Here is a 26,040-nt window from a genome sequence, read left to right as displayed (position 1 = left end):
AATGACGTGGTATTTTATACATCATCATCACCCCCGTCCTGGTCATCCTGTTTTATGCCAAGTGCCGGACGCAGTCACTCTCCCAGCAATCTGCAATAGGCGGTGTCTCAAACATGGTGTCTATGACGTATTTCCGGCTCTTAAATCACTTCCGGCGCATGCAGCCAGCAAAGGCATACCCTTTGAGATTGTTCTCTGTTACATGGAGGAAGCCGTCGCAGGTACGAGTATTTGGACACCACCCATTACCCCTGTTTTGCGTCAGCTGACTCCATCCAAAGCCTGTTTGGTTTGGAAGGGGGCTGAAATCAGATATTTTTTCTTGCATCCTCGATTATGCAAGAAGGGAAGGGATATTATGTACGACGTCATTAATGGAATTTCAAGCACACAACCAAACTAGAATGATCCACATTCCTCGTTATTACCACATCGGATGGTGTACAGTGATCTGAAGGCGAGGTTACGCAGTCGGGAAATTAAGTACAGGGGAAAGCCTGATAATACGACGGGCTGGGGCTGCCGCAGTAATTTCTCAGGCTGCTCAGGCAAGCACACCCCCTAGCGCAGTCCCATCTATTTAAATCTTAAGGTTGCATGCCGACTTACACAACGGGGAAGACTTATGCTGCCGCATATTGCAGCATCCGCGTCCTAATTAGCTGATATGTGACCCGAACGAAAAAAAGTCAAATATATTTGAACGTGTACAATGCTGGCCGACCATCGGCCCCATTTATTGTGCTACTTGGGTTGTTGAACACTTGGAGTTTTCTTAGAATTGTTTATTGCTCCATGAATTCTACGAATACAGACGCCGGCGGTAACTTAGTTATTGTTTCAGTCGCTAAGCCCTGCTTACGTTACTTCAATACCGTTGACACCAAACAAGTGAGAAACAAAAATGCAACATTGAACACCTGACCTTTGCCACTGCAACCCATGATGAAAATGTTCCATTTCTCGGCGACAAGGTCGAGCCACAAGCGCTTGTAGCGGTGAGCGCCAAGGCCTGTGACAGAAGGAAGGTCAGTAAGACGCTTTTGCTATATTATTTAAGCCAACCCTGGGAAATATATCAAAAGTTGGTGAGCGAAAGCAATTCTACGTGGCATCGGGGGGCAATGTGAACTGCAGAACGGGAAGACAGCGCGCAAACCCATTGAGTAAGTCTTTCATGGGGTGACTGTTGTCGTTACAATGAAATGTTGCTCCCAGAGATACACTAAACAACAATTCTTGATAATTACGTGCCAATGGCGATGAACGACAAAAAAAAAATAGAATGTGAAGCGCAAGCTCCTCAAAACTTTACATTTTGCTCGTGGCCGCGCAAGTACGGCGGAAAATATATTTCTGTAAATGCATGCGCAGTAATACCGATGGACTACAAGCACATCTTTCATGCTGGAGTCGATGGTGGTCCACAGGACACAAGAAGAACTAAGTTTGTTGTATTTTGTTTTACTCAGAGGAAAATAAATATGGTTATAACCCCAATGCACCACTATGTCTATCTCTCTGTCTATCTCTTTATCTATCTCTATCTATATGACTGAACGTGCATCATCTTTCAAGAATGTAGGCGTTGTTCTTGCTCTACTGCATTAATTTCCAGGAACGCGTAGGCCGACTGCGTGGGCGCTGTCGTCTTCGAACACGTCATCGAGCCGCCATTGAGTGCCTTTTGGCTTCCATTGCCCGATAGCGGGCGACGTGCTCAGTAAATGATGCAAGGCGCTGTTTCCGCTTTCTGGATGACTTATTATTCTCCGAGGATGCAACGCTATCAGCCGAAAGCGCTAACCGAACGTTAGTGCCGATGATCATTCACACAGGGACACTCTTTAGCTTTAGATACTGTTGAGCAATTACTCCAAGTCGGCGTGTGTGCGTGTTGTAATGAAACAATAGCAGATTGCACGAACTTCCTTCCGTTTTCTCGTAACAGCAGATAGCTCTCGTCCCCTCAGTAGTGCGTTATCCGTTGTATTGGTGGGTGTGTGCGAGCATTCTGCTGATAACATCTTCTTCAATGCCATTAAAGATGTATTTACTATCTTCACTGCCTCTCGCAACCATCGGTACTTCTGAAGATCCATGGAGATGTTTAACTAGCGATAAAATTTGAAGTTATATATCCTAAGCTACGCTATCACTGCGTCAGCTTATCGGTCACCGAACTGGTTATTCGGATACAAAAAAATGGGAGTAATTGAATTCCGGCGCTCAAGGTACCCTGTTGTTTTGAGCGACGACGAAACTGTAGTCCGTTAAGGATGTTTTATTATGCATTACGCGCACAGAACGCAATTTGCTGCCAAGGTTTGCTGCTAAGCTATCAAAGTACGCCAGTTCCTGTTGCGACATATGTAATTGAAGGCTGGTGAAGGCAGTCCACATCTTTGATTTTTACGTGAGGAGCTTCAACTACTAACCTCGTGTACTAATCCTTACGTTTAGACAGAATGCAAGTTTTAGCGAACTAATGTGAGCTTTATATTAGTTCTCTACATATCTACAAGATCTCCATGTTACTTTGAGTACGTGCGTCAATAAGTCTGTCTAGATTCTTGGATATTAACTTGAAAGCTCTCGTAATACCTGGATAAGTACGTTTACTGTATTCTTGATCTCGGGCGGAGGGATTTGGCTTCATTAGAAATAAGGGTTTAGGAAGAGTCAAATCTCGAAAATAGAGCTTAATAAGCACGAACAATTTATTCTTCAAAACAGACCTCAAAAGCTCTGCTGCGACTTTTTCAGCTTACCGGACTGAGTGACCGTATGTAATATAGAGCAGAGAACTGTTACTACGTCGGTGATATCAAAGGCTGGCTTTCTTTTCCTCTCTTAATATTTCCCTCCTCCTTCTCACTCCCCCAGTGCAGGGTAGCCAACCGGATTCAGACCTGGTTAACCTCCCTACATTCCATTTGTTCATCTCTCTCTCTCTCTCTCTCTCTCTCTCTCTCTCCCTTAAATCAACAACCGGCTACATATTTGCTCTTTGAGCGCACGTCTGCGTTAAACATTAAGGAAAATGTTTGAACAAAAGCCATGTAAAAGGTGAGCGAGTACTTCCGCAATTTATAATTTTTTGTACTTGTAATGTATAGGTGCACTCGATTACATTTTCGTCTGAATTAGTTGTAAGCATGATGTGTTAGTTTTTACGCTAAGCATTTATAGCCGGCCACAATATCTTTCGGAACATGAGTTCCGCCACTTATATACGTTAATTTCTACTAGGTTGAGGCACAATGCTTCTCACATGAGTTTGCTGCTGTGGCTACTAATGGCTTCATCTGCCCAATTCTGATTGCAGGCCGTCTCGCGGTATTAACTTTTCAGCCGCCTCCTAAAAATTTAACATATTTGGTCTATGTATTGGGAATACGTTTATGCTAATAAACTTGAAACTTGAAACCACCAATGTAATGGATCACTGCGTACATCTCCAAGGTCACTACGCGCAAAAATTTTGAGTACGAGGCTATATGTCAATTTTGTGCATTTGCAAATCTCGTGTCCCGTAAAGTTTTGGGGCTGACCGCACATCGCTGTTGCTTGTCCCGCAAGTGAGCACGCCGTCATTGAATGCATATACTGTTTAAACCTGGATGACCTCACTGCGGGCCAGGACGGGCTGGGCCATCGTTTTTCTAGGATTGAAAAGCAAACACTTTGCCTTTCGTTCATGGCAGAGTCACACACGTGTAATTTGCTTTGTTGAATGGTTTCCTAAACATAAAGCACGTTACTTAACCCTTCTGTGTCGTTCAGGTTTTGCGAGAATACGTTGTTTATTTGTTAAGCTACCTGACAGGTGACACTTGGGTGACATCTTCAGCACGTGTCAAGGAAACCATCAACAGTGACCTTTGCTTTACTATTCAAGACGGCAGATCCGTGTTTTATAACGATTGTATCGCACTCTGGTCATGTGTCACAGACTGAAGGAGAAAGTAACAAGATAGCTTTCTCCCTTGTTTACTCTAGCCACTTTCACAGTCATCCTGAATGCCGAGCTTTTCGGGTAACGCCCTTGTTTTCTCCATCCCGCTTAAGTTGGACGTTAGTGATTATAGCTTGCGTGGTAACGTACGCTACTTGAAAGCATGTAAAGGTCGCGTTCAGCTTTTGAACGTTGCATTGTAATCTCATTGTTTACGGACTTTGCTCCATATTGTTCTAGTCTTTTGTGTTCCAGGTGAAATTAGAACATTGCTGCCTTTAATCAAACTTAAAGCCTTTCATTTATTTTGTCTCCTGCTACATTACCTTAAACATTCGATGCTTTTCAATCGCCCGAAGAGAAGCTAAACACTTACAGCCAGAATAGCGCAAACAACTTCAACGACCTGCGCAAAGCGAACTTCCCGCATCAAAGTCCACTTTTTTTTTCGTACGCTTCTCAAGTCGCGCAATGAAGAAATCAAAAGCCGTCGGAGATAAAGATGCGCGTACAATGCCCTTGCGTGCTCCCGTTAACAAAGTCTGCGATGAAATAGCCGTTCGCTCACTCTTATCACGCTTATCGATGCTTCGTTCTAGTGCCGGCGTTATTGGGAAACATGAGCTGTGCCACATTCTCGGCGATGCGGAGAGAAATGCTGTGACGCCCCTGTGCAGTCGGGAGGAAAACGGGTGCTACCGTGTGTTTACTCGACGGATATGCACACGTCAAGATGACGTCCACCTTTCTTATTACCGTTCTCCTAGGGGCTGGCTTATTTTTGCTTTCCTCCACAAGGGCCGAACGAGTACTTGGTGAGTGGATTTCACAAGTGCGAGAGCATCGGTAATGTGCGCTGGCCTGCATGCTTGGTGTTCCATAGCAACTCTCGGTGAGGCGTGGCTCACGCTACAGGAGAGAAATCTGGAGGCATTATAGGTTGTTCATAAATAATACAAAAAAAGAAATATCGAACATCTGCTCAGTCGCCGAAGCGTGTTTTATTGGCAGATTTATGTTACGAGTTGTAATTTGTAACTCCTGTACGATATCGATCAATGCGGGGCCTCTGCTTAGCCATACACAATCTCATTCCACGTAAGTTCCACTAAGCAAGTTTAATGTTTCTGCGTTAATATGCTACACTAACTTAGCGGAACCTAAGCTGAACAATAATATCATGCTTTACTGACTTAGCACAACATATGCGAAACCAAATTGAGTGTTCCATAGTAGTTGCGTAAAGAAGCTCAACCGAAGGGGGAGCCAACGCTCAAGCAGGAGTGTCGTTCCGAGAAGTAAATCTAGAAAAATTTGACCGGATCTCGTTTAGCATTGTTTGGAAAATTACCACAAGGACTGAGCTTACAAACATGCGTTAGTGAAGTAAGGTAACCATTAGCATAACTTCCAACGTAAATTTTATATATATATATATATATATATATATATATATATATATATATATATATATATATATATATATATATATATATATATATATATATATATATATATATATATATATAATTTTTGATAGGGTACGAAAGATGACGGCTTCTAGTAAAAGGATGGTGGTGCTCTGAAAAAAAGAATAATCGGTACATGATGGAGGCGATTCGAGTCATAAAGCGTTGCCTTTCCGGGCACTACTTAGACCACTATTTCTCACTTGCTCTAAACAGTGTCATTATATGGGGAGATAATTTTTAAGTTTTCCGGAATTTTTTTTAAATCGCCTGTGGGACTTAGCATAATGCTTGCCCTTGAGCTGGATTACTTGCAGAGGCGTACACAACCGGCGCTGTCCTCTAATGCGTTTGCCAACACTTGGCCAGTATCCGCGCTGCGTAGTAGTCTGTCACATTGCACAACAACGTTGAGAACATCAGTGGTATTACTTATCTTGACAGCGATGGAAACGAAAAAGAGGGGCAGGCTTAGCCAAGATGTGCTTGGCTAAGCCTGCTGATGTCTGATGTCCGTGGGATGGGGATACAATAGGTACGAGGTCCTCCGAGGTATGTGGAAAGGGGTAATGGTTCCAGGACTTACTTTTGCAAATGCGGTTGTTTGCTTTAAATCAGGGGTACAATCAGGACTCGACGGGAACCAAAGGTCAGTGGGTCGCCTCGCATTGGGCGCTCACGGGAAGACTACAAATGAAGCTGTGCAAGGGGATATGGGCTGGACTAGTTTTGAAGTGAGGGAAGCTCGCAGTAAAATTGAGTATGAAGAACGGCTCAGGAATATGGAGGAAAGTAAATGGGCTGGGAGAGTGTTCAGGTATCTGTACAGGCAAAACATTGATTCACAGTGGAGGAAAAGAACTAGGAAGCTTACCAGCAAGTATGCGGCCTGTGGGGTGGGCAACACAGCCACAAAGAAGGTCAAGCGGAAAGTCAGAGAGGCTGAATTAATCTCATGGGTGGCGGCAATGGAAAAGAAACCTGCCATGAGTAACTACTTAAGGGGAAAAAAGGAAATTAGGAAAGAAACCATTTATGATAACTCAAAGGGAAGCTCATTACTTTTCGAAGCGAGATCGGGATGCCTTAGAACACGCACGTATAAAGCGAGATATAAGAAGGAAGAAGAAGCATGTGCTTGCTGCGGTAAAGCTAGGGAAACGACGGAGCATATTTTATTAGAATGTGAAGACATCTATCCAGCGGTCGATTTAGGCACCACTGGCCTCCTTGAAGCCCTTGGGTTCAGCGGGAGCAGTGGTAAAGCAAACAGGTCCGCAATAGACATCAGTAAGAGGCGATTGGAGGATTGGTGGAAGAAAAGTAGGGAAACGACAAAGGACGGAGACGTACAAAAGCACAGTTCGCAATACGGTATCAGAAAATTTGGACGTGGTAGTTCATAGTGTGTTTTTTTTTCTCATGGGTTAACCTAGGTAGGATATTAGGCAGCATAGTAGCAAGAGCTTGGTGGCGCAAGCCACCGCCCCGTTCCAAAGGGGACGCTCATAACATCCATCCATCCATGCGGCCGTGTTCCTTTTTTTTCCCCTCGGAACAGCTTTTTTTCCCGCTGCATACCTGGCAAAGATGCTTGCAACTGCAGCTTTTTCTTTTATTTTCTTTCACTAAGATATAATAATGTACAATGACGTATTCGTGATTGTTCTTCGAAATTCAACTGTCCCGCGGGTAGCGTGACCTGTTTGGTGACCTTGTAAAACATTATTCCTTTGCGCGTGACCTATATTGATATGTTACGTAATGCTCCTTAATCTGTGGAGGCTACGCCCTAAAAAAGTTGCACTCACGCGTGCGCGCGCGTTTGTGTTGTGCGTGTGCGTGTTGTGCTCGTTAGTGTGCAGGTGTGCATTAAGCGTGTGTGTTTCGAAATCCGTCTGTTTCGCGCAGGGCTATCTCCCCCGTTTTACAATGGTTCGTTTCGGGCGCTCGGCGAGATCATCAGGATGAGTGAGGACTCCACCGTCAAAGAAATAATGATTTTCGAGGAGCTCTACGACAGCTCGAATCTCAGAGCGGCGCTCAGAATTCGCTCAGCTAACAAGACGTTCACCTACTTTCAAGACATCGAGACCAGACAGACCTTTCTTCATACGTCATCAGGTAAGAATATACCGGGTTTATTTCTTTCAGAGTCGACTAAGTGAGTCAATTCATATTACGTGCTCACTTCCTCGACGCAGACAAAAATGCATTTTCTTGGCGACGATTTGATAGTCTCGGTTTTCTGGCATGTCTCAGATTCTACGACCGTCCATGTGACGGGTGTGCTCCTATTTCAAGGAGAAGAGAGCAGTTATCGTGAGAATAGATCCAACCGAAACCGACAGAATTTCGTTGTTGTCTCTCGAAAAGGTCATATTGGCTTGGTCATTCCCTTTTCACAGGAAACATTTACCAAATAATATTTGTGAAGTTAGTAAAGCATTTTACGTAAAGGCTCCTACAAAGCGACCCTGTGGATCAGCAGCAACTAAAACCAACGTTGCTACTACAGACATTGCAGCATTGATTAGGAAAACTTAAGCCCAGATTTTAGATTATGTGGTTACCTGTGCAACATTGTCTCATGGGAACTCAGGTATGAAAGCAAAGAACTGCACCTCACTATCAAACGTTCTCCTGCAAGGAGGCACTTTAACAGCCTTTTTGAATGTGGCTGTGCATGACTGTTAGGAGTGTTTGTATCTTATAACAAGTGAATTTCCAACGAGAGCTATAGCGTGGGTGGCAAACCAAGGAACATGATTATTGGGGCATCAACGAATTAACTTCTTTTCAACCATGGATGCATATCAAGAAGGAAAACAATAGCGCTTTGATATCGCCACATTGATACGTTGTAGGGATAGATAGCATTGACGCGCATGCTTCACCTAATGATCTGAGATTGGCAGATGTAAAGCTTGTAATGCACTTGCTGAATGCTTATTAGCCAATAAGTGAGGCAGTGATAGGAAATTTGATGTATATATTGAGAACACGGAATTACTAGAACAGCGAAAAGAGTTAATTACTGCCCTTGTACGTGAGATTTCAGGATCGCCGATACCACTCTGTTGTTCCAAACAACGCTCTTTGAAGCTATAAGGTGATGCCATCCGGCAGCCACCAGCAAAGATCTTCTGTTCATGATGGATTATTATTGATGGGGTATTTGCGGGTTGGGAGCACAGCCTGAGGTGAAAGTTTATAGTTTACATGAGCCGCAAAAAGGAACTTCGTTGTTCAGGATTTAGAAAATGATACTTGAAATCATGACTGCGTCCTAATTTCATGTACAAACGTAAGACACTTGTAAATTTGAGGTTCTTGGCCCAACAGTTTCCGAAGAAAGGCACTATTTTCGCAAATTTTCGCTTCTGACTAGACGCATACATACATACATACATACATACATACATACATACATACATACATACATACATACATACATACATACATACATACATACATACATACATACATACATACATACATACATACATACATACATACATACATACACACACACACACACACACACACACACACACACACACACACACACACACACACACACATACATACATACATACATACATACATACATACATACATACATACATACATACATACATACATACATACATACATACATACATACATACATACATACATACATACATACATACATACATACATACATACATACATACATACATACATACATACATACATACATACATACATACATACATACATAGTGTTTCAGCGAACACACAATTTTTGGCAGCTAGATAGCTCAATTATAGTTTATGAGCCGGTCTACTCGAAGCCGTGCACACTATACTCCACAAAAGAGTGAAATGCAAAAGCGACTAATTAACAAGAACTCGCTAATTAACTTTTTAGCTAATTATTATATGACCCATATTGCAATTGACAAATTCTAGCAGTGGAGTTCGCAAGGCGGATCCACTTGGAACGAATTCTCAGGACGACACCAGTTTCGAGATTTAAATTCCCAAACTTTGCGGAGAAAGGCATTGGTGTTCCAGTTACCTGTGTGCTTCAGTGCATGAAACGACGTTTTGTTAATAAATTCCTGCTTAGTTGTCGTATGAACTGATAAATGCTTTGAAGCATAAAGACTGTGTGCACGGAAAGGTGAATGCTCACAAGATAATAAGTGGTGACAGCAATTTCGACTCTTTAGAGCTCTTTGCAAACGTCGCTACAAGCGAGATCGCGATTCGTATAGCGATCCTGAAAAAGGGCACCTCTAAATGGCTGTCTGATATTTAGATATATATCTGGAATCGCTTCAGTAAACGCGGAGAGTGTTTTCCTCTGCTTCACTCAAATGGTGTAGAATTCTCAGCGGTGGTTGACTGTTGTGATGCTCATTTTTCTTCAGTGTAAATAAAGCTTTTGATATCAACAATAGTACCTGTCAGCCGCAGGCTTCAATTAAGTTGCCTAATACAGTACTGTTCGATGAGAAGCTCATCCATAAATGCATCCGACGTTTGAAACCCTCATTATATTGTGATTCAAGTGGCATTCTCTCGGCCCTTTTAAAAGGTAATGGCAACATATCTGCGCCGGTATTTATACTCTTTTAATAACTGTCTCAATATTTCCACTTTTTCACGCACTTGGAAAACTGCTCGTGTTTTCAACTATATGTAAGTCTATTTCCGAAACATGTCTTGAACAACAGGCCCATTTCACTCCTCAGTGCCAGATTCGTGATTTTTGAGCTTGCCCTTCATACCGTAGTGTCGTCTAGTGTAAAGAGCTTGTTAACTGCAAACCAACACGTATTTCTCTGTGGTCGCTCAACAGTCACCAATCTCGCGAGCCTCATGGCACAGACCTCTGCTCCGGTATTTCAAATGGCGCAAGTTGGTGCCGTGTACTGCGACCTCAGCAAAGAAAGCTTTTAATGTGGTCAGCCATCCAATGCTCCTCGCAAAGCCTACCCGTCATGGTGCTGATTCTTCAGTTGTTGCTATCCTTCGCAGCTATCTTCTGGAGAGGTCCTGCTACGTTATCGTCAATGAACAGTCATCATCCCTAAAGGCTCCGTATTAGGACCACTTTTGTTCCTGGTATTCATCAACAATGTTTCTTCCGTTATTACTATGATTATTATTACTATTGATGACTGTCGAATTCTTCAGTCTAACCTGTTGTAGTCTGCAGAGCGATTGAAAAATAATTGTCTCAGCCTACACTTCTCAGACAAAAATTATGACATTTACTCGCAAAATTGAAAGTTTTGCGTTTTCTTATTGTGTGGACTCTTCTCCGCTGAGTAGGGTTGCTGAGGGCGGTGATCTCGGTGTACTGGTTAATGCCTCGTTAAGCTTTCCATCTCGTACTGAACGCCTCGCTTTACGGGGTCTGCGTTCTCTAGTATGCCGCCCCTCACGCCAATTGATATCTCACACTACTTTCCTAATGCCGTATGAAGCTCTATGTCTATATGTTTCCCCCACCCCAAATACGCATCGGTGGTGTGTAATGGCTCTTCCAAATTCCACAGCGATAAACTAGAAAGAGTGCAGGAAAAGTGCGTAACAATTTCTTCAATTCAATCGTTCTTGTGCTGGCATTGGTCAATCCTGCAAGTCTTGCACTTCTATGGGTCGCTCGCGCAGACCTTCCATTTTTGTACAAGCTCCTTCACGGAGATCTGAACTGCGCTGAGCTACTTACTTCGAATTCCACAAAAGGTCACAAAGGAGCACCGACCATTCTTCGTTCGTGCTTGCCACAGAAAACATTCTGCTGTGTATAGAATTCAAAATCTGTACAATACCTATCTCGCTGATCTTTGATTTTTTTTTTTTCATCACCCGCTTTCGTCGTTCTGTTCACAACTTCTTACGGTCGTGTGCCAGTTTTTCTCCGTATACGTACGTGCTCGCTTTCGACGTGTGATTTAGTACTTCAGTTTGCCTGGCGATATGTGTGATGTTAAAGAGGCATTTTTGTTTTTCTTTTTCTTCTCGTACATTTAATGTCATCAGTGCATTGCATTTACATGTATTTAAAATTAATCGTTTCCCCTTTATTCACTTACAGCGGTAGTTTCCTGTTCTTGTCGTCTTTCATTGTACTTTCTCACTAAATTTCTGTTCATTTTCGGTTTGCCTTTGCCAATAGATAGGAGCTTGTTTTAGCAATTTTTCGTGTTCTTGGCTGTGTGCCAGTATTATGCCCAAATAGATTTTCAGTACATGCATCCTTTTCTTTTACCTTTATATCCTTTTTTAAGCTATACACTATCTTATCTTTAGATTGATGACGATTGGAGTTTATTGGCGCAAGGGTATCCGTAGATTTCCTGTGGGCCAGTTTTAGAACCTCACGATTTTTTTTTTTTCGGGCCACATAATCTAAAGGCTGGATTGATTACCTTATTTTTCTTGATTTTCACGCATAGTTCGTGTTTTCATCCATCGGTCTCCTATGAATTCACCTTGGCTTTTGCTGATTGTAGACGGTTCCTTTTCATAATTGTTGTTTTCTATTTCATGTTTTTTTACTGTGTTTGTATTTTTAAATTTTTTTTTACCGTACGCCAGCGCTCAAACCTTAGGGTTGTTCCTGGTCACGTTAAATAGCCAATTGATTGATTGATTGATTGATTGATTGATTGATTGATTGATTGTTTGATTGATTGATTTATTGATTGATTGATTGATTGATTGATTGATTGATTGATTGGTTGATTGATTGATTGATTGATTGATTGATTGATTGATTGATTGATTGATTGATTGATTGATTGTCATCTGCCATGACTTTCTTGTAGCGCACAATGCAACGTGTAACTTAATCGGGATGAAGCCGAAGGGCGACATCTTCGGTCCTCTGGTGACACAAGACGGATGGCACTACTTCTACCTCAAGGATCTACTATCGTCTATACTGTGGAAAACGACACCCGATCAAGCCCACTATCCCGCACGAAACATGTCCTGTGACGTGTGGGTCATAAACACCGAACACGCCGGGAAGCCTCTCATCATCGCCATGGCAGTAAACTGTAAGATGTCAATGTGAAGTTCAGGTTATCTTCCCGTTGCAATCTCGCTATACCTTTAGGAAGAGGGGCGTGCTAGAAACCCGCGTCTGTGAAATCAGATGCTTGGCCCATTATTTACTGCATCTTCGAGAGCCTTCGTTTCCCCCGTCAAGTACTAGTCTTGCAATAATGAAGGAAACGCTAAATCTTTCCGCCATTGATTTGCGACGCCGTGCTTCCCCGTTAATATACATTTAGTAGAATTTGATATTGAAATGAGAACCTCTAAAATACACATTTTTTTTCTCTTAATTACATACCGTCGTGCGCTGATCACAGTCACAATGCTAGTACCCCATCCCGTAGAACCGCACAAGTACCCTGAATCTTTTATTCCCAAGGCTAGCGAAAAATGAAACCATCTGCTCCCCTCCACCGTCTTCGTTAGGGATTTCACCATGTTCATGCATTATAGAATCACTGAACCTAAGCAGACATTGGCATAAGGTATTAACGTTCCTGCTTTGTTCTTTTTTTTTGTCGCACAATCATTTGTTAGGTATATAACTTTCCACGAATTATCGTTGCTATATGTTGAATATTACTTTTCTTTGTGAAACTCTTTACCCAGTCTTGTGTGGTAACACTTAAGCTGTCTTGAAAGTACGTAAAAGGAGATGAACTACGTCTCAGTACAAGTTGTGTACATATAGTCAATCTGACGGCACGGAAACTCCGCAAAATAGACCTAAATATGGCAGAACCTTGTCTTCAGCTTCTCTTAATGCGATTAGCATGCTTACGATAATTCACACACTTCCCGGTAACAGCCTTGTCCTAATATATATTCACACGCGCGCCACGCGTGTACTTCGTGGCCGCGACGCTAGGTGGCGCAGCGTGTCCCGAGGGAAGCCCGAAAGAGGAGCCCGCCGGCGTGCACGCTTCATACATGACCTGTCTTTAATTGCGTTGGCAATACGGTGTGTCGCCATATTAATTCAATGCTAATCGCATTAACGTCGACGTTAATCCTGAGACGAGTTCTGCCGGAATTCTTTTCTCTGTTCACTCCTTCCTAAAGAGTAGGAAGGCATTGTGCCACTCTCGGTGGCAGTTGCCAGACTGCTCCCTCCTTATTTTCCTCTGTACGTGTCCAATGCTTGCGTGCGTTTTCACATTGTCGTTCTGTGTTACTAATGTTGTAATTCCGGGCAAGTGCATTGTGAATCTCTGAAATCCCAACAGTTTCACAGGTATCCGTCAAAGTGGAGTTAAATTTTTCGTTCTGTGCAAGCAGACGAGCAATAACGGGTGTAATAACGTTCACGAGTACGGTGAAAATCCGCACAAGTGTGGACTAGGCGCTGTAGCTAGATGTACAGAAATGTGTGAACACACGCATCACTGTTAGAGCTGATAAATAAATTATGAATGGTACATCCTAACTTTCAATGCAAAATGGCTCCTCCTTGCCGCCTGCAACGTACTGCAAAGAGTACCGAGTCGCTGTATGCTTATAACAAGGACTTTTTCTCACATATTGTTTCCAGCGACAAGCTTAACCTTAGTTTTCATAGATGTGATAATTTAAATTGGAGGATCACTGCGCTAAAGAATATTAAGAAAATACTTTTTAAAAGCATATTTACATTTACGAGAGCGTGTGTACTAATGCCTTAGGAAATATATCATTTTGATGATTGCACATACAATTGTAGTATGCCATATGTAGTAAATATATATATTATACGTGAAGACCCGCGCCTTCGCGCGCATCACGCACGAACCGCTCCATTGAGAGTCCACTTGAACTTATCTTCTGAGTTATTAGGTTGGTCACCCAAAATTTGATGTTCACCCCCAAAACCATACTGTCCTGGCTATCCGCCTCTGAAAGAGAGCCGAGGCAGGGCATCCCAGTTCTCTCAGTAAGAACTCCCGCATGAGGTTTCTCTCTATATATATTTTTTTCATGTATACATGCACCCTATATTTAATGCATGCATATCTACGGGGCTGTATTCACCTTCAGTTTGAAAAAGTTTGCCTAAATGATATGGAGGAAGCCAAAAGAACTTGGTCGCAATGTATTTCTATTATGGTTGATCATAATTCTAGTCGCGTATGCAGGCGAGAACTGCAGAACAACTCTGAGCACGCATAGTTTTAAGATAGCGTGTGTAAGCAATGCCCTCATCCGCGACTACATCGGCAGTGCCGCAAAACTGCTACTCGTACTCCCTTATTCAGGGTTGCATCTTAACTTGAATCCCATGCTTGACTTGAATTAGATGACGCCTTTCGTGAACGCGCCGGTGAAATCGCAATGAACGTCTAGGGCGCGTTCACGCCAGGCGTCATTTAGATCAAGCAGAGCATGGAATTCAAGTTAATATCCATCTATGAATATGGGGGTTAGCATATATGTGACAATTCGTTTGCTGCGGAAACGCCTGGGCTCAAACATTAATTTCTGTTATCATGTGTCGAGCATACAGTGCGCAGTTGCTAATATTCTATCACGCTATAGTCGATGACAACGCAACAATTACAAACAGTTCAGCTTCACCCCCAAAATCATAATACCCTGGCTATTCACCTCTGAAAGAGAGTCGAGCCAGATGGAGTCCGCATAAAAGTTTGATGCCCTTCCTCTGTGAATGTGAAAGCTAGGCTAAACGGAAAATCAAAGGTAGTGGTTGCGAGCTAAAATTTTATCATGGGCCAAGCACTGATATCAGTATTCTTCATAAAGTTCGCGAAGACTTTCAGGTTCGCTGATAAAAACGGTGACACCAAGAAACCTCTGTATGGAGGAGACGGCCATTTTAGACACGCAAAGCAGCAAGAACTCGCGGAAATAAGTGAACCAAAATGGCTGTCGCCGCACATGTGCGAATTGTATTCGATTGTTACCGCGCACGGGTAAGTTAAGTAGTGTAGTGGTATTGTGTCGTTATCGCGGAGCGCAACCTTCGTATTGTCACATGAGAGCAAGAGAGCAAGAGCAACAAGAGAGAGAGAGAGAGAAGAATACAGGAAGGCAGGGATGTTAACCAGTCAATAGTCTGGTTGGCTACCCTACACTGGGGGAAGGGAGAAGGGGAAGAGAAAGAAGGGAGAGAGAAGGTGTAGGTACGCGTACGGACAGCACTTCAGTTAAAGTCGCTCGAGCAAACCAGAAGTTCTGAGAAAACACAAAAGTGCCTTCACTGCCTTCTGAGCCGATGATCGGTCGGGACGGTGCTCTAATATTGTCTGTTCACTTAGAGGACGATCGTCTAGTTTACTCAATGTGTCGGACAAATACTGTCTTTGGGCTTGAAATTGAGGACAATGGCACAATATGTGGTCAATGTTCTCCTCGCATGCGCAAACATCACATGCAGGACTATCAGCCATTCCAATTAGTGCTGAGTAGGCATTCGTGAAGGCCACTCCAAGCCATAACCGACACAGAAGAGACGCTTCACGCCGGTGAACACCGGCTGGAGGTCTGAGTTTAAGTGATGGGTTTAGTCGGTGCAGTCTTGTGCGTCTTGTATGTACATTATTCCACTCTGCTAAGGAGATCGTGCGTGCCAGAATGCCAAGTTGTCTCGCGGCGTCGGTCCTTGAGAGCGGAATGGGGACGCAGCGGTCTTCTTGGTTTGACGTCCGAGCTGCTTTATCGGCGTCTTCATTACCAATGATACCGCAATGACCTGGTATCCACTGAAAAGAGATATCATGGCCTTTTTCTCCTAAGTGATGGACAAGTTCCGCGATTTCGCACGTGAGCTGATCGTGAGTTCCATGTCGGAGAAATGAATGCACACATTGCAAGGCCGGCCTGGAATCGCAGAAGACTGCCCATTTTCTAGGACTTTCAGTATTTATCACTTGAAGCGCGTCGCGGAGAGCCGCGAGCTCTGCAGCTGTAGACGTAGTGACATGGGAAGTCTTGAACCGCTTGGTTATTCTCATTGCTGGTATAACTACAGCGCCGAAGAGCAACAAGAGAGCAAGCAAAATCAAGGTCCCGAACTCACTCACTGCGACAGCAAACATTCTCCCACCTTGATTCAGCAACAAGAGAGCAAGCAAAATCAAGGTGGAAGAATGTTTGCTGTCGCAGTGAGTGAGTTCGGGGCCTGAAGAAATCACTGAAGTAATCCGATTTCTTTTTTGTTTTTCGTTGTTCATGTTCATTTAGCAATATCATGGGGTTCAACTACCGACACTATACAGGCACCTGTGTCTGTTCGCATACGGTATGCTAATAGTCAAGACGAAGACCAGACTGAAATTAACGTATTCAACTTCGCCGCTCTGGGTGACAGCATTCACAACGACCTTCTGCAGGTACGTATTTTGCACGATGTTGCCTATGCGCGTCATTACGTTTTGTGTGAAATCGCGTAGAACCTCAGTATCAATGCCTTTTACTGCGAATGAGAATACGAAATTAGGCTACTTGTTTCATTAGATAGCAAGACGAACAGTGCTGACAATATGCTAGTTCACAAGAGTGTGGTATACAAGACGCTTACTGCATGTGTGCCCCAGCTAACGTTAGCCAAGATGTTTAACGGCAAATAAAATGCTTTAGAAACCAAGATGCAAGTTACAATTATAATACCTACGGCGTTGGATCGTCAGAGGTCTGAGGGCCAAATAGCGTAGGTTTTAAAATTGTATCTTGTGCCATGTTTCCTAAATCTTTTTGTTTTCGTTCAACAGCTTGACTAACATTAGCGGGGACACTCTGCATAGGGCGAGAGTTCTTTAAGAGAATAAAGTTTTTCATCCATCCATCCATCCACAACTGGGGCACAGCAAAATTACAAAATTAGGTTTTCAAAGTACTTTATTAGCTTTAGGTTGAAGCTATCGCTAAACGTACGTTTTAGAAAAATTGGACTTGCAAAGCACTGAAGAACAAGTTCGTTCACTGCCCAACAGCAAACTTAAATCCCCAGGTGCTCTCTCCTATTATGACCTTGAGGTGGCTTTCGTGCAGTGTGAAATAAATATTAATATTTCCGTACTTTATAACTGCATACTACCATTTAGGGCAAAGAAAGTAGGAAGCACAATTTAATAAATCTGCAATAAAAAGAAAGAAATATGACAATACATCATTATAGCCCACCAAATAATCACGTAGAGTTAAGGTATACCGGGAAAAAAGTTCAGTGGCAATTAAGCGGTAAATGCGAGAGAACTGCGTTAACATTAGGTCATCCCTCTATGAGCTACCGGGCCCCTGATTTACACACGATCATCAAATTGTAAGGTGTTGTCCAGGCGCTCACTCCACACACGAGTATTGAATCTTCGAGGAACGAAGTGCAACTGACGGTGGCCCGGAGCAGACCACCATCCATATCAATCAATGCGTTTAAGTACAGATTCCTTTGTCCGTTCTATAGAATTATAGAATGCTCTGCTTGGTTACGCAAGATCTTTATCACTTGATGGATTCCTATTGTGTATTACTAATCATTGATGTTCAGTGCTCTTCTTGTTTTTACATGTATTGTATTTCCCCACTCTTGCGATAGCCCTTAATGACTTCAGTATATTGACATAAATAAATAAATAAATTAATTAATTAATTCTCACGCAACACAGCTCTCGAGGCAACTTCTGTTGATCAGCAGAAACAGCGCCATGACAGCTGTTAGGCGTCTCGCAAAGCTGGCGTACGCTAGCAAACGGCAAGAAGCGGTCTGTGTCGAGGCTCCTTTCGCTGACGTAGATTCGGAGCGCTGCCACCGGTGCTGCAGGTGTCGCACCTCAGTGGTGCACTGTGTGAGATGAGAAACAAAAAATTAAAGCCCGTTTCTTAAGAAAGATGGTTGAACGCGAAGCTTTCCCCCAATGCAAGCGGTATCAAAGTCAAAGTACAAAGCCAACGACCACACAACGAACCTAAGAAATGCTGAGCGACCCGTTGCTATGTATATGCGATTTGATTGCTTGTTTAGGATTGTACTTTCTGAACGTTGAAGTTGAATGAAGACACATTTCGTTAAGTTGCGTAGCCTTTATTAAAGCGAAGGTTTCTACGGCTCACTGATTCGTGCGTGAGCGCCGAAAGCGCACTGCGGGAAAGCCAACTTACACATCTGCGTAGAGCTCTAGAATTTACATCCGCAGCATACCGCGCCAGCATCGACTGGCCGGCCGGTCAGTGCCTGATAACGGCGCGAAGCGACGAGCTCAGCACGAGTGGCGCATGTGTGCAAAGTTAACTGGAAGCGCATGTCGCTTCTGCTATGCATGGACACCTCCCCTGTCGCGGTTAACGGAGCCTCCCTGCTTATCGGAGACAGCAAGTGCGCGTGCGCACACGCTCGTCTTCTTACCTGGAAGAAAAAGAAAAAAGAAATCAAAACCCCTCGTCGTAAAAAATTTGATGTCGGCGTCGGACGTCGCTTGGCGAAAAATCAGTCCAAACCACAACCGCGCAGGCCCTCCGCGTCGCGCAGATACGTCACTGAACTAATTGAGTTCCTGAAAGTTCAATACGCCAGAAAAAACGGAAAGTACGACCTAAAGACAACCTACCGACACGATAGCGTGGAACTTTAATTTGAATTTACCAAAAAAACTTAATTTTGTTACGCGAAAACTCAAACACAAACTCTTTTTCCGAGCGGTGCTGCCCGCTCGGTTCCTTGCAACGCCACCATCGCGATCGGCTCCGCGCAAGCGCAAGAAAGCTGCAGTTGCCGGGAAGCGTGACAAGCAGTCGGGGACCTTTGAAATCTATCGCGTTCCACTCTCAAAGGCGAAGCTTATGCGTCCTCCAATTTTTCGTGCTGCGAAGAAGGTCCAACCACCGCCGGCCACGAAGACAGGCGTGAGCCAAACTATTCGCTTTAAAAAAAACAGCACCGCCTTGGCGCTCTGCGGGTTCACTGCTTGGTGCAGCAATTCTAGGTATAATTCGAGAAACACGAATAAAACAGATTAATGACGAACACGTAGGAGGAAACCTTGCTGTATACTGACGCTTCTCCCACCATTATTGGTTCTGCCTTAATTCTGTGGCATTATGTAGTACAGCGTAATATATATATATATATATATATATATATATATATATATATATATATATATATATATATATATATATTACCATTTGCCTAACATTTTCCGGTACTGCGTAGCTTCCAGATGGTGTCTTCTGCGGCGGATACAAGAAGGCCGTCTCTCTGCCTCCAATTCGTGATTTGAAGATTTTCAACTACCGCGTGGAGATGACCTCATCCCGAAACAATGCCACACTCTATAGTGACGTACGTAACAATTTCATTCATGAGTTCTCTGCTGCATACTTCGTTGTTTGATCATAGGAACGCAATCTCACGTTTTGGGTTCCTTTTCTGACAGTTCCTCCTGCAACATCTTTTTTTTTATCATCTCTCTCTAAATATCTTCTTTACAGGTTTGGGTCGATCTAGACCGCAAGTTGTACCGAATAGATTACACGCCCATAAATGGCACCTTTGTCCGGCGTAGGAGAGCCCTTATCGTATCTGGAAACGAAGGTGGGTAGCATGGAAAGGCAGCATAAGTATGGCGTGCCATTTATTTACGGGGGCATGCATCTGCAATGCTACACCGAGTTACAAATATGAGAACATTGTTACTTCTCTCATTCTCTGCATGTTCCCCAAGTTAAATCGCTTCGTTTACGCTGATATTACAGTGAAAAAGAAGTTTTTGCCCCATGAATGCTGTACGGCTTTGCAGGAGGCGTTTTATCGTAGTGAGTGAGGCTGTGTGTGTACATCAAGGATGGTTTTGAATCGGCGGTAGAATTATTTATTCTTTTGTGAACAACCCTCCGTTTTTCATAGAAGTGAGAAAAAGGCAGTTTCGTTGAGTTTTGTCCGCTACGTAAAACAAAAAGGAAATTTAGTATCAGCAATAAGAAAATTCATTCTGCGACAAGTTCTCACGTCATCATCGTTGAAGACACTCTACACCTTCAAGGCGGTTATTTTTAAAAAATTCTCTCCCCGCCTTACTGAAAAGAACCTCGTCAAAAACTTATATACAAGTTCATTTTATCAGTACGGCGAAATGACACGTTGCTGGTATAAAGTCCTAATGCATTCGATAAGAACTGAAGTTTCGTTAGATATGCGTTACCGAAGACACTGTAGAGCGTACATTCCAGTCCGGCAAAAACATGTGTACACTGTGCCTTGCGGCCATGTATTATGATATTTCAATAAACTGACCCGTCTCCATGCAAAATACGTGTCTATGTGGTGATGGTATTGCGAATTTCGCCCCCTTTCGCTCCCGGCTTATCCATATTATTTAGTTGCCTAATGGATGCGCAGAAGTAGGAATATTCCTTAGGCGAGCCCATACTATGTCAAAACTTATCCATAATGGATATATAAGCCAGAGTGGCTGGTGCTGGTCAGGGTGCCATTCTGCGTGTTTTCAGAACTTGTAAAGAGAGACCACGTAGCAGCTTCCAAACATAGCTCTCACGTCTCGGTAAAATGCTAACTTCTCACCTCGACGCTGATGTTCGAATGGAAATACCAGCAAAATATGAGTGCTAGGTTGTCTAGTTCGAAGCGCAGCAATAGAAGGTTCATATGCCACAGCCGTCGCCAGACAGTTCGACGACATTGGCACAGGCAAACAGATTCACAAGTTACGGCATAAAAGCAGCTGCATGCCACCATTCATAAATCGGCCCCCGCTTCATTTTAACTCTCGCTGTGGGGCGTATAAATATTTTAAGCTTCATAAAGATATCTTGAGATGGAACTTGGAAGACTGCCTGGAAAATTATAAAATTATCTGATAGAGCGTTTTCACTGTGTTAGAAAGTATTAGGCAATATTGTTATATTTCGTGTCGCAGTACAATGAAAAAGACACCCTTTGTTTATTTATTTTACTCCTTTCTGTCCTTTAAGGCATCGAGTTTATCTCTATGTGGCAGCATGTTATTTTGAATAGCTGCTCACTATAACCTCTTCCTCTAATTTTCAGACGCAATCTACCAGAAAATTCAGAAGGACAACACACGTTGCCATGTTAAAAGCATACTTGACTTGGAATACGATGTGCAAATGATCGCCGATCCAAGCTACATCAAGCACATGACACCGGCAACGTTTTTCAGCGGTGACGACAATGACATAAAGTTGACATACAAGAAACAGGTTAGTCGCTCATTTACTTGTCATATTGGAATTAGAGGTTCTCTACATCACGCTTTCTTTCACAGTGTCGCGCCTAAGAGTGGTGCGTCGCAGGCACTTGAAGGCATTGTGTAGTCGTTTTTTTTCGTATTTATTTTAGGCGAAGCTTTTATCATTCTATTGTTTCTCCCGAGTCGGTCGGTTGGTCGCTAGTGTGGATCTCGCCGAGTAGATTTGCATACACTTAAAAAAAAGGTTAAGCTCGTCTAGCATCGAGACTCGAACATCAGCCCCTAGCGTAGCAGTTCGATGCTGTAGCCATTAGTCCGCAGCCGCACTTTCTTTCTTCTTATTTGCATGGACCTATCAGTATTGTCATACGAACAGTAATTGCATTGCATTACGCAGACAGGAAAAACAAGCGCACGCCTGCTACACAGCCCAAGGAAAGTTCAAAAAACGGGCAAACAAAGACAAGCGTCCAGATGCGAAATCCACTCAGGAAAGGGACAGTACGTTCGAACCCACACAACGCGCTAGAACAGTCACTTCTAGAAAGACAGGCCTTGTCGAGCGAGGTGGCTCGGCATGTCTGTCAATCGCGCTGTTCTCCGTGATGAATTAAGACCTAATAACATAAACCAATAGTATAGTTTATCACTGATTGTTCTTTATTAAGAAAGGAAGTGGATACCGTAAGATGTCAGGGGAAGTTCTTTGTACACTTCTTCTGTGTCAACGCCAGCTAGTCCTTTCAGATGATTGCGGTGAGATGATTGGGAACTGGCTAAGAAAGGTCCCGGTACGCTTAAAATAAGTAAGAAGCACTGTAAATAAATGCGAGCCTATGTAATGTTTGTCACATTATGCAGCACGGGTAAGCGAGAGCACGTGCACTCGCGAGGTTCCAGCATGCCGGGGACGTGGAAACACAATGGGCAAACTTAACACAACGAAAACAATTGTTTCTGATCAGTCTTCAAGGGCTCGGGTGTTCAGGTTGACGTAAGCACGGCGCGCACAAACACACACCCAAGAACCACAGGGACACCGTAATGTGGGCGAATACGCGAAACACGAAATGTAGCTCCACGATTATGGTTACAGTAATAAAATTGAAACCTTTTAGATATTCCCGACTCTTCAAGATTCTATATCCTAATGTAATGCACTTGCTGCCCTAGGCTGCGAGGGTTCTGATGGCCGTGCATCCGGGATTTTATCTGTCCTTAATGGCCTCCTATCCAGAGCACCTATCTTCGCAAAAAGGCTGTCACGATGAGTATCATAATTTTTGCAGCGTAATAGCAGGTGTTCTCTGTCTTCATCAGCACCCTCACTAGAGCACACATCGCTGTCGGTTTGTCTATACCTTGTACAAGAAGCATTTGGTAGAGGCTGTGCTACTCCGATATCTATGAATTGTTGCTGTTGAGCGGCTGGTGTGCATAGGTTCGGCGAATTGCTTGTTAGGGTCTATAATTTTTCTCTTTCGTGTCCTTTAACACTAATTAGCAAACTAAGCACACTGCAAAAACTCTTTCTGGTAGCTCAACACGACTGCGACAATGTGCCGGAAATGTTTATCTCCAGTGCATCACATTACCTTGGGTGGGTGGGTGGGTGGGTCGCAGTTAGGTCAAACACTGTACATTCTTCGATCTGTCTGTGCGATATGCCAGGTGATAATTTTTAAGTTTTAGAGAATTAAAAAAAAATTATTTATGGCAGATAGCACAATTCGGTTCCTTGAGGTGGATTATTTGAAGATGTAGACATTACTTGCACAAAAATCGAAACACATATTCGCCTAATTAACCGAAATTCGCTAAAACGAACACCTCAATTAATCAATTAATCCAATTGTTTTAAAAGTGACTCAGACGACAGTGAATTTTTACTGCGACTTTGATGCCCCATATATCGAAACCCGTGCCATCTTCAAAATTTTTTTCTGGTAGATATGCCTCGCTAACTAACTCACTACAATTTGTAACTTGCAATATGTGGAGTAAATTAATTAGTGAGAAAGTTGCGCAGTGAACTTTAGTCAATTAGTTGATTATGTGTTTCGATTCCTCGTGCAAATAATGTCTGCTTCTTTGAATTTTCCAACTCAAGGAATGGAATTATGCTATCTATTAAAAGAAATTTTTAAAAATTATCCGAAGCATCAAAATTATTAGGCCGTTTAATGGGTAAATAGAAGTTCACATGTACGAGATACGTGAATGGGAGAGGAAACAGTGTATTTCTTTGACCCAGTGCTGAAATAAAAAATAAAACATCATTTGCATCAACATGAGAACCAAAAAGACCGAGGGAGCGTTATTGTCCATATTGGCGCAAAGTGTACCAGGAAGTATGCGCTCCAATGCAGCGTCAGAGTTTTAAATGCATAAGCGCTTCTATTCCTAGCCAACTATAAATTTGTTCGGCACGTAAGACAATGAAGGACACATACGCCCTTAATCAGTTGCTCATCCCCACGTAATGCAGAGGCTACAAGCGCTCAGCAAAGTGAAGTGAAGAGTACATACAATCATTGAAATCACCCATGCAGCACAGAGTAAAGCGTACGTTTCAATAAAGAACAAGCTCAAAACAAGCATCCGAACCAACAATAAAGCATTACATATCCCCTTCAGCAATTGTAGTGGTGGTTTAACAAAGGCTTCGCTAAATGAACGCTAATTCACCTTAATGAACACCAATATGACCATGGGTTCGAGTAACAGAATAAAATCTATCTCAATTAAACCAGCGTCATCAGGTTCGCTATCGAGCATGATAAGCGAACGACCAATGAGGGTTTATAAGGGTTTATACTGGTCGGATCAAGTTCCATAACATTGATGATGATACCGGGCTGCGCGGAGATGGGCAAGTGGCACAATGCTTATGCATACTTAGACAAGTACCAGAGGAGGTCCTGCATGATTTTTTTTACTTCTAAGACAACCAGAGAACTAACACCTGAAGAACGCTACGTACTGCTATGCTCGAGATACCCGCCACGTTTCTTGTACTTGTACGTGTTGCGCTGCTGCTATTATAGCTGATTGAGATACTGTGAAGCATAAATGACGGGAAACCAGCAAAATAACCGTCTAAATGGCAAAAATAGAATAAAAAACAGTGGAAGCAACCTCACAGCGAGCGCTGGGTTGCGGGCATGAGTGGCTGGAAATGTAATACGTGCCATAAATTTCGGTGCGCATTGATCACCATGTATAATTGGTCAATGGGGTAACGCGAGCGTCAGAGTTCGGCGCCGTGATAGAGCATGTTCTATCTCGACGTCTATAGAGATATATCATGCATAGATCATGATGCGTGGTCAGGACGCGCTGAAGACTTATCCCTAACGAGCATACTTCCCCGGTAAAACAACCTACAGTTATTAAAGGACTACAGTGTACAAGTAAGATTGAGAGAAAGTACTTGAAACGCGTGAGCTCATAGAAATAGTTCGCTGCGATTTGGCTTTTATACTGTTCTTAATTTTCTTGCTGTCAGCTTGATGCGGCTTTTGCTATGCATTTATTCCTTGTTGGTCATGTGCGGGTACGGTACACCGTTCTAGTTCCTTTCACACACACAAGATTAGACAGTTTGGAGTTAGAGCTTGTGTTTGCTGTTTTCGGTTCTCTATGTTGCCTTCTGGTGCTGCGACGCCATAAAGCGACTAGCTGGAACCTTTACGGTGGTTCAAACCTTCAGATCAGCCGCCATATACTATATTTCTTCTCTACGTCTTGCTGTTCCATCTGTCTGCAGTGATTAATTCGAGGGGAAAAAAAGAAGCGCTTAAAGTATTTATATCCGCCAGTTAACTGTTGTTTTAGGAGCTTTGTTCTGCCAGGACAAGGATGTTATGATTGCTTGCCCCTAAAAACCCATTGATCTTGTTTCAGACGGTGAAGCGAGGAATCCCGTGTCATATGTGGGAAGTACTGCGCACGGACTGGCCTCCCGACTCGGACGGCATCTCCACGCTGTGGGAGTGGTGTTTCGTGGTGCCCGTAAGTTGCTCTACTTGACTAGGAATTGACTACGAAGCAATAGAAGAAACGAGCAGAAACCCCTAATAAATAGCCAGCATGAAACACAAAGGGCACCAGTTCCTCTTTTCCATGGTGCTCGAGAACGGTCACCCGATCGCACGCCGTTTAAGCCACGAAGCGCGGGTGAGTTTCGACGGGCCTAAGTGTAGTGCAGTGGTACGCCAGGCTGCTTGTGCACTGAAATAGTTCAGTGTACGTACTGCTTCATGTGTGACACCTGCTCAGGGACGATACGTGACGGGGCCCATACGAGAGACGACATGGGAAGTATACCCCGAAATCGTGGTAGTAACATTGTAAAACTCCCTGGCAGGCGAACAGTACGTCGAAATTGG

The 26,040-nt window shown here is 43.3% G+C and overlaps 1 protein-coding gene across 1 annotated transcript in view; it reads left to right on the top strand.

The window, feature by feature from the left end:
* The first annotated feature begins 4,557 nt into the window (after positions 1 to 4,557).
* LOC135916434 (uncharacterized) overlaps positions 4,558 to 26,040 on the top strand; it is a 37,642-nt gene continuing 16,159 nt past the window's right edge. Inside the window, exons 1-8 of the mRNA XM_065449786.2 lie at positions 4,558 to 4,773; positions 7,339 to 7,551; positions 12,257 to 12,490; positions 16,668 to 16,816; positions 19,633 to 19,761; positions 19,911 to 20,013; positions 21,487 to 21,659; positions 25,556 to 25,663. Of these exons, the coding sequence (XP_065305858.1) occupies positions 4,692 to 4,773; positions 7,339 to 7,551; positions 12,257 to 12,490; positions 16,668 to 16,816; positions 19,633 to 19,761; positions 19,911 to 20,013; positions 21,487 to 21,659; positions 25,556 to 25,663 (1,191 nt within the window). The 5' untranslated portion in view covers positions 4,558 to 4,691. The remainder of the gene's footprint in view (positions 4,774 to 7,338; positions 7,552 to 12,256; positions 12,491 to 16,667; positions 16,817 to 19,632; positions 19,762 to 19,910; positions 20,014 to 21,486; positions 21,660 to 25,555; positions 25,664 to 26,040) is intronic.

Source organism: Dermacentor albipictus, chromosome 4 (assembly GCF_038994185.2).
Source record: "Dermacentor albipictus isolate Rhodes 1998 colony chromosome 4, USDA_Dalb.pri_finalv2, whole genome shotgun sequence".
NCBI classification, from domain to species: Eukaryota; Metazoa; Arthropoda; class Arachnida; order Ixodida; family Ixodidae; genus Dermacentor; species Dermacentor albipictus.
Note: the sequence above shows the minus strand (reverse complement) of the source record. Positions and strands in the feature narration are given on the sequence as shown.